Source organism: Rhododendron vialii, chromosome 11a (genome assembly GCF_030253575.1).
Source record: "Rhododendron vialii isolate Sample 1 chromosome 11a, ASM3025357v1".
Classification (NCBI taxonomy): domain Eukaryota; kingdom Viridiplantae; phylum Streptophyta; class Magnoliopsida; order Ericales; family Ericaceae; genus Rhododendron; species Rhododendron vialii.
Genome location: NC_080567.1, coordinates 10,207,816 through 10,217,727, shown reverse-complemented (window position 1 = coordinate 10,217,727; position 9,912 = coordinate 10,207,816). Strand labels below are relative to the sequence as shown.

Below are 9,912 nucleotides of genomic sequence, written 5' to 3'. Positions count from 1 at the left end.
ACTCGAACCCTAATCTCCCACGAAGAGAGGACCACTAGATGCCAACTGGACTAGAGCCCATTGGCTCCATGAATAAGATTATCCATGTACTGCTTTTTAACATTACGGAAATAACTACAGCCCAATAAATCTCAAACATTTCTTCCCTACTGAATAGTTGGTGAAATTGACGCCCACTTCAAAATTTGTTTGCATAAAGGTCACCACCAGTGGGCAATCCTTCAACAAAGCCATTTCCAACCACAACATTAGTCAATGCAAATACTTCGAACTCTTACGTCATTCCAAGATTTTATTAATCAGCAGTGATCAAATTCTGGATACTGAACAAACCGACAAAACTAAGTGGTGTTAGCTTAGTGGGTCAAAACTCTTGTACGGAGTATCTAATTAGGAGGTCAGGAGTTTAAGTCTCCCCATCTACGTATAAGTATTCTTCCCTTAGAGGGTTTTTTCTTTATTTCTTTGTTTCTACCCTATAATGGACTTATTTCTTATATTAGTTATCTTGTAGACTCTCACAATTGATGTAGTGTCCCTGATTTATACGTTGTACTTTATATTTGATGTAAAAATAATCTCTTCTATCATTTGACAAAAAAATAAATAAATAACGACAAGATAAGTTATAAAAAAAAAAAAAAAAAAAACCAACAAGTTGTTAAAATAATTTTTGGTTGTGAATTGAATAATTTAAGTTATACGTGTCTTACACAACTACTCAAAAAGAATGCCTCGGCACAAAATCTAATTCAATTACTAGCACAAGCTTTTACATACTAAATGGTAATAATGCATATGAAAAGGGAAACAATCAATAAAGCTCATGAGAACTGTGTTTTACAGACAATTTCGACAAAACCCAAGACATTGTCAATAACAAAGTTCACACAACAGTCGAAAACATTAGTTCCCGGAAACCAACTCAATTCCAGATTTGTGCAAAACCGAGACATTGATTACATGATGGTGATGTTGATTACAGGATGTTGCAACGACCCCTCTCCTCTGCTGGCTGTGCAGCTGTTTGCGGGTATCTGTTTGACTCAGAGGGATTGTACGTAAACTCGGATGTATCAAGCCCGTACTGGTTTTTACATGCAGGAGAAACAAAGCCAGGTATAGAAGTGTAAGCAAAAAGAAGCATTCATGAAATGAATCGTAGAATGATATCCACTACAGAAGTAAATACTCCTAGTATGATGCCTCGGGAGAATATTAGGAATGATCATTAGGAAATCACTGATAAAAATGCAACTTGGCAAAGCAGATACTTGTAGGATGATAAACGAGAGAATCATACACAAAAGGTGCATTGCTAATTCAAGTATGACCTAATACATAGCTAACCATTAGCGAACATAGGCAAAACTAAAACAATACACAACAGAAATATATGCGTGACTTGAGCATGCATTCCTGTTTTCCTCCATGTGCACGAGGACACCCATATAGTTGAGTCGATGGGTTTCTGAATGGTGCTCAGGCCAAAAGGTCAGAGAATTGAGATGCATGATTTTCTAATTAAAACATAGAGTGGAACTGTCAGTACAGATTGTGGTCACACTCAAAGCCACGAGTCTGAAATTAAGATCTGGTTGCGCAGTGTGGAAATGGAGAACGTGCAGAGATATGGGGCTAAACTTTGAAGAGAGGAAGAAGGAATCTTGGCAATGATGAAAAGTGGGTCCGTAGTTGGTAAATAAAATTCTTGAGAATGGATCAAAATCGCCACTAATATAGGATTTCAAGAATTCCCTAATAAACTGGGATGGAGGAAAAATGCAATAATCAGATAACAACCAGTTCAGAAAAAACTAGGATAGTCTAGAGCAGTTTTTAAAATCAACAGGCTCTGCGACACTTGGCAAATGCCCTTACGCCCTTACTCTACTCCCAAGTTCCCCAGTCTTTTCTAACTAGTTGTACCAGAGAGAAATTGCACCTTTTCTCTCATGCGTGTACTCCAAGCATCGTTTCTGCTTGAGCGCTGATCAAGGGCACCAGCAACAGGGACACCCGTAACGGGAACCGGAGGCCTGTTGATCAATGGTTGTCGGTTTTGTTGCCTGGGGCCACCTATGTATTCATCATCACTGTCGTATTCTGCTGGTCTGTTTACAGCCCTTATAATAAGAGCTAACAAGAACAGAAGAGCCTGCAATAACAGAGGTAAAACAGTAGAAAAACAGGTTAATTCGAACCAAACGAACATAAGCAACTGTGTGTGCTATGACATACAGTCTGCTAGTACTGCTACTATTCAATACATTCAGCCAAGTTCATGTCAGTGGTTAACAAAAAGCATGCGTCCTTCCTAATCAAGTTTTTAGGACTTGCAACCAATAAAAGGTACATCGATTCTAAGATTTGTCTAGATGAAATGTTCCACGTTATTTCACTATCCCACGCCCTTTCAGGCCCTTCTATTCCTCTTTGTCTATTTTTTCTGGTGGGGGTGAGGGGGGAGCTTACAGTTTAGCTAGAACTCAGAATGATAGAATCCTCAGGTATGTAACAAGGACTCAGTAGATAGATCTGTGAAAAACTTAAACCCACCAAACTGTAGTGAACCATAATGAAAGGTAAAATTAAGTAATTAATGATTAAAAGTCGGTAGCAATTACAAAAACAGTGCCCAGTAGTTTGATTTCATAACTGCTGTATGCAATTACTCATTCAACCCATCTGATATAGCCTCTAGATTATGCTCATCATGAACCACCACGAAAACTTTTTAAGACACCATCTAACGTCTGACAGCTCTAGACTGCCACATGCTCTCAGACAAATTTGTAATATTACTTGGAATTCACAACTACACAGCTTAACTAAGGTTTTCAGAACACATCATAGCAATTGGCAACCAATGAAGCAAGGCCACCACAACCATTGGACCAGCAAATAATCAACAATCATCCGACATTACAACATATGAGAAACGGTACTAATCTCAATCGCAGTTCTACCCCTGTAAAGATCAACCCATGTCCAAGTAGAACAATGAACTGTTTTGCCGCTCCAATTTAAAATCTTTCTAGCACCAACAAGAACTTGTAATTACATAGATACAAGACTCTTAGGCATGTTATCATGATGTACATGTTGATGGCAGAGGGTTACAAACAACTTAAAGATAAGAAGAGAAGGCAAGTTTTTGAGATGGTATGACCAAGTGCAATGTAAACCAACCAGCAGGCAGGCATGTAAGCAGGTCATTTGATCCCATTTGAGGGTGCTTAAAAAAAGAGCAAGGAAAATGATGACATGGATTCAGTCAACGAGAAATGAAAGATCAGATGCTTGATGTGCACAACTGACAACACAAACTGATGAGGCAATAGTCTCACTTTATGACATATGCCACCCACAGACAAGAAAGAACAAGCAAATATTAAGCCTCAAAATCAAGAGACTTTTCTGATGCTTACCTCCAAAATAACAATCCCCAGAGCAACCCATTTGATAATTTCCCAGTTGTCTTCCAGAAAATCATATATCACATCAAAGTCTCCAGTTTTATCTGTTGGTATTTCCTGAACCAAAAAATATATACAACTAATCAGGTACACCAGTATAGCAACTTAAAACTCAAAATCCAGAAGTCAAGTGTAACTCACATCTTTCCAGCTTTTGTCAAAAAATATGAAGGCTGCACATGCCAGTTCTACCAAGATCAGCAATACCACTAATACTGCATACTGTGTTGACTCAAGGAATCCATGCATCATGACCCGAAATAAATAATTAACAAAAAAATGGCAGTACAGTACACATTCAAGTTAGCCCACAATACACAAGTCTAGTCAATCAAACTTTATGCAGGAACCAACAAAATAGGCATGCTTAACGAATCAGAAATACAAATTGCCATCACCATCATCAACAAAAATATGACGACAACAAGGAAACTGGAATTGCGTTTGCATTCGCCATTTCACCAGCAACAGTCAAAATTTGTAAACCTTATGCCTTGTTTGGATGGTGTTTTAAAAATTTTTGAGTTTGATTTTTGAGTAATGAGTGGAGAGAGAAATTAGGGTAATAATTAGAGATAGGGGTAATGAGTGGAGAGAGATAGAGAGAAAAATGAGAATAATGATTGGAGAGAGAAATTAGAATAATGATTCGAAGTAGGGGTAATGAAAATTTTGAGTTGGAATTTTTTTTTCAAAATGCCATCCAATCAAGGCATTGGTTTCTGTAAGATTACTTCCATCAGTGGAGCAAACTAACCCACACATGCTTGACAAACATGACACATATAACCGATTTTGCATTCAGTAAAATGGCATCATAGAGTAGCTAAAAGAAAAATTAGAGACAAAAAAGGTTTCAGGCAATGAACTGCACATCGATGGTGGCATGTCATCTTGTCAGACATTAAAATGATCATCACTGTCATCAGGTCCCTATTGATGCTTGTCGTGTAGGTCTCCAATCACATAGAAACTGCAGCACGACAGTCATAGTGGTTCATATTCCAATACATGTGGAATGCATGAGTGATTAGGATACACAAGTCAGACAGCATCCATTCCGTGTTGCTGCTCCAATACAACCAAAACAAGATATCACAAAGAGAACCACGCCAACACCAATAAACAAATATATGAACCTGCAGAGACATGACCACAAGAAAATTAGCCATCATTTCAAAATATCCTTAAAACAATTATAAAGTGTACAGTGTTTACATGCATTTAGACCCAAAACAACCACCAACACAATGTGAAACAGTGTATATCACAAACCACCTGCGAAAATCATGGAACATTGCACAATCCCTCGAGTAGTTTAGTAATGACTATGTTTGATATCTTAAAACAAGTTAAGCCCATTTTCAAGCAACTTAAGCTTTTGTGATTATCAGTTGTATAATATGGCATCTGAGCCTTGGTTTATTGGAGGTCTTGGGTCCAGTCACTATGTTTGCATTAGTTCCTCATTTGAAATCGACATTTTTTTTCCTTGGTCCTAGTTTGGATGTTTGAGTTGAGTTTCATCATGCAATACGGTTGTATGTGACATAGGGTGTTGTTGGATACATTGAGTATTTCACAAACATAGTTGGGAACTTTGAGCCATTCCTTACAGCTTAAGCTTTCTCAATGATACAGATTCCAGTCATGGGAACACCATAAATGATACAGATACCTTAAGTAAACATTCCAAATAATAAGCATCTCATCTATGATCAACCTGATTTCCCATCAATCTCGAAAAAGATTCCATGGTTTCTGTGTATTGGCCAAAAAAGCAAGTAAAACATATTAACTAGCAAGTGTAGCCACCTAGAACGCACATGACACATATCAAAAGGCCGTTGTCAATGATTGACAATGGCAACACTTCCAGAAGACTTAAGTCATCTGACATAAGCTAACTCATGTTGGATACATAACCAAACGATTACCCAAACTGGATATGTCTATTGCCTATACACACGAGACATGAGTAGTCTCAATACAGACATTTTATTTCATGGTATTAAATGGTAAATGGAAGTTAAAGATTGTGAAACAGATCCGCTAATTTTTGTGGGTACTTCACTTGGACCAACTTAAATATCTTGGGATGGAACTTGAGCTATTTTATCGATCAACTGAGATGTATTACAGATTGGGCCCATTCGATACGTCAATTGCATGTATACATAGCCGTGTTGCCTGTGTAGCATGTAGCCATAGTGGTGGTCGTTTGGCTTGGAATGATTACCTATGTAGCAATTGAACATGTGGTGTGCAAAAAGAGTATTGGTTGGCTAAGTTATTTATTTTTAGTGCGAGCATATGCAAACTTCCGAACTGATCAGCATATGGATTGAAGTATAGGGAAAGAGATTATCAATATAATGGTAGATGATTATAAGTCAACATTTGCTTGTACGGCATGTTAAAGTCCAAATACAAAATTTTAAATGGTAGATGATTATAAGTCAACATTCACTTGTACAGCATGTTAAAGTCAAGTACAAAATTTTTAAAAGGGAGGGATACAGTAATGTCCCCCAGTATTCAGAAGTAGGATAACCATTTTTAAAAAAGACAAACGTACATGACAAGGTTCTGAATACCGTACCGGCTAGAGTACTGGTTTTCCTATTGGTATGGTACATACCGGTGAAATACCGGTCACTGTTTAGGATTTATCGTTATTAGTGTTATTTTCCTACATAAAAAAATTTAGTACAATAAACACATTTATTAAAAAGAAAAAGAAAAAGTAGTCCGGTACCGTCCGGTATTTACCAATACCGACCGGAATGTCCGGTAATTGAAGCATAAAATAAATTTAAAAGTACTGTGGTACCATCTGGTACTGACTAGTATTTAAGGCGGAACGGAATTAGAGGTGTAGGGTAACGGATTTGGACAATACTGACAATACTGGTACGCTAAGAAGCACATACATGGATACAGAATAGGGACACAACACGACACCGACATGCGGACACATCATTTCTCCGAAAATTAGGACATAGACACATCGGGAACATGTCAAATGTGAGGTGTATTTGTATTATAGAGGTATGTTATGATTTCATATGAATGTCGTTGACAACATGTCCTAGAGTATCCACAATGTGTCTTTAAGTAAAAGAAATATAATAAAAACGTTGGACAAGTATTTACACATGTTCAATATGTGTCCGGAGAGTGTCGTGTCCGTGACCGACACGTGTTGGACATGGATACGTGAGGCCAGTAGAGTGTAGACGTGTCTGTGCTTCTTAGCCGGTATGGTACAGGATTCATAACCTTGGTACATGATATATTATCATAGGATATACATTCTATGTTACAAAAGGGACAAAGTATTCAATTATACTAGAATTTTATGCAGATCATGGACTCGGGTTTGGGACATCGGTGGGAGGTGGTCTTCACATGGGTTGGTTTCAAGCTTGTTTGGATTGTTATGGCCATGTGTGAACTCCTCCTTCAAAGTTCTTAGGATGAGCCAGCAAATGTAACAAGGTGATAAAATACAACAAGACAATGAAAGTTAAGCGAAGGGGGGAGAAGGTAGCGAGTTTTCATAACTAGGCCACAGAGAGGGTTGAGGAAGAAAATGAGAGCTTAATAGGGAAGGAGAAGGAAGCAAGTCTTCATAACTAGGCTGGGAGGGAGAAAATGAGAGCTTAAAAGGGGGGAGGGGATACCGTTTAAAGGAGAATGTGTAACAAGAGGAGAATTTGATGGATGGGATGTTACAAATTGGTATTAGAGCTAAGGTAATAATTATGTAAACTGTTGTTGGGCTTTTAAGTTGGGATCACTTACTGAGGAAGTGATAGTGAGTAATTAAGCGGTTGATATACTTACAACATAAGAGAACATAGGTGGGTAAATTTTGATCATTAATTCGTAGTGCGTAAACTTTGGGTGGTTGGTGAAAAGGTACATCATTTTGGTTACTTAAAGGTACATCATGTTAGTTACTTACATATATATTCTTAGATGCTAACTTGAACATATATCGCACTACAACTACTGGTTCATGAATTTTTGAGTTGTTTTAGAATTCCAAATTATGTATTTAGTCTATGCTATATAAGCTATAATTATGTGTGCAGTGTTCCTCAGAGCACAAGTAAAACAGACAATAGTGTGGCATGATGGATTGTGTTGGAAATTTATTTATGCATATGTATCATATATCTGTATGTGCGCTGAGTTTTGCATTGACTTTGAACATCATTGCATTTGGTGCAAGAGTTTTAAGTTGTTCACAGCTACTGAATTTTGCATGGGCCATTTGTTTGATGGTGAATGCACTGAATGGTTCTTCAGTATTGATATTTTAATTCAGGGTGTTAAAAGGGTAATGGAAGTTAAGATTATATAACAGGGTAAATGATCTTAACGTGTATTTCACTTGTGGACGAAATTATCTTGCACTATTTTATCGATAACAATCCAAACAATAATGGGCATATAAACCAAAAGGCAAAATAATGGGTAGATAAGTATCGTGTGTTGTGAGGTACTGACAATATTGAATCCAATTCTAATGATACATAAAACAGGTATAAGGTACTCCCACCAATAATGGGTATATAAACCAAAAGGCACAAACAGATTCAAGGTAGACCATCATACCAGGCTTTTGGCAGGTCATCAAGAATGCTGCTTGACAGGGAAACAGCCATGAGCATTGGGCGACCAAGCTGTATCATATCACCGCTACTGGGGGCAATTGCAGTCGAATCATCAGAAGAAGATGACTTTTCGTACTCCACGAACAAGTAGATCCCATAACCCACCATGGCCAGACCCACAAGAGTCAATAAGAAGTTCAAAAGCTTCAATATGCATTCCCAAAACCCCCGACACGCCATTATCTACAATCCTACACGTTCTTCCAATCACAAGTCAAAATCCCTGCGAATAACCTTCTAAATTCATTGACTGCCCAAATCACTACAGTAAATGCCGAAATGTAATAACAGAAACTTAACCTTCTTTATTTCAACAGCAAAATATAATAATTAAGGCTTTGTTTGGACAGATTGGAATCTTAAATAAGGGATTTCATGTCCAATTGGACCAATTCCAACAAAAGCATACAATGTTTAGAAATATGCTACTTGCAAAATTGAAGTCGAAGATGGATTAGAAGTAGGCAAAAAATGTATCCCATTGCAATCATTGTCGAACTACAACCATTCATATCACAATTGTTAAGTATCAATTTCGAAATCCATCGTAAATGAGCTATCAAACTCAATATGTGCCTGGGTTAACTATCAAAGCCGTATTCGGCGATACTCGTGAGTCATGGAAAAATGTCAAAGCACTTCATTTGAATCCCACGGCTATTCCAAACTGACCCTTAATTCACATCCAGCAAAAAAGGAAGATATACATTCAGATTTGACGAGATTTAAACTTGAAGCTCGCCATGAATTAGTGAATTCACATAAATTTTCTCAAAATTATTCCCCACAACATTCCGTTGAGAACAATTTACCGTCGAATCAAAACAGAACCTAAGGAAAAATTCATCACTTCAATGGTGGAAATTGAGGTAATTAAAGGGACTTGTGATTCCCTATGGTCAGGCCGTGGAATGAAACGTATCACGAAGAAAGCTAAATTGCCCACTGCAGGAATTTTTTTTTTTTTTTGTATGGAAAAAAGATGAAAGTTGAGAGAGAACTCATAAAAATCATGCCAAAATTGTGCAGAGAGAGCTTACAAAGGGAGGGGGTATGGTAACTGAGTTGCAGATTTGGAGGCTCCAAATATTCGAAATCGGAGGGGAGAGAGAGAGGTTGAGGTGGTTCTGGAAATCGGAAAGGAGAAGAAAAAAGTCGCCCTTCTTTTTCCCTGTTTTCGTTTTCGTTTTTTTTTTTTTTTTCTGTGTTTATCGCCAGCTGGATATTGATTGTGGCACCTCGACCTTCACTATGTGCACATTTGCCTTTCAAGTTTCAACATGAGAGCATCACAATGTAATAATCAAAACCAGAAGGTTGTTAAAGTTAGTAATATATGCTAAAAAAGTGCTTAGAGCATTCACAGTGGAATAAGCAAAATAAATAATTGTTAAAGTTAGCAATGTTGGATAAAAAAGTGCTCACATTAGAATAACCAAATTTAGCAACCTCTTTAACAACTCATCAAATTTTGGAAAAACTGTGTAACTCATCAAATTTTTTTTCTCTCTCTTCCATTCTCTCTCTCTCTCGTCAATGTTTTCAAAAAATAATTTTAAAAAACTGTGTAACTTTCAGATTTTTTTTTTCTGTTTTTTTCAGAAACTTTTTTTTTTTACAAAAAAAAAATTCAAAATTTTTAAAAAATGTAAGTAAATAAAGTGTGTTTTTCAAAAAACTGTTTTTGAAATTTCAAAACTCTTTTATAGAAAACTGTTTTTTACACAAAATCTGTTTTTTTTAAACTG

General features: G+C 37.0%; 1 protein-coding gene across 1 annotated transcript; it reads right to left on the bottom strand.

Annotated features, from left to right (window-relative positions):
- Positions 1-731: 731 nt before the first annotated feature.
- On the bottom strand, positions 732-9,400 carry LOC131307606 (tobamovirus multiplication protein 2A-like). The gene is made up of 7 exons (XM_058334228.1): positions 9,205-9,400; positions 8,106-8,355; positions 4,519-4,618; positions 3,621-3,701; positions 3,432-3,536; positions 1,946-2,158; positions 732-1,087 (listed from the first exon to the last, which is right to left on the bottom strand). The coding sequence occupies exons 2-7, from the start codon at positions 8,342-8,344 to the stop codon at positions 980-982; spliced, it is 846 nt and encodes a 281-aa protein (XP_058190211.1). The 5' UTR covers positions 8,345-8,355; positions 9,205-9,400; the 3' UTR covers positions 732-979.
- Between the last annotated feature and the right edge of the window lie 512 nt (positions 9,401-9,912).

Coding starts and splice junctions, on each gene's coding strand:
- LOC131307606 (XM_058334228.1), bottom strand. CDS start 8,344: ATGGCGTGTCGGGGGTTTTGGGAATGCATATTGAAGCTTTTGAACTTC. Junction 4,619..8,105: donor GATGACCTGCCAAAAGCCTG/GTATGATGGTCT, acceptor ATGTCTCTGCAG/GTTCATATATTTGTTTATTG. Junction 1,088..1,945: donor GTACACGCATGAGAGAAAAG/GTGCAATTTCTC, acceptor TGTAAAAACCAG/TACGGGCTTGATACATCCGA.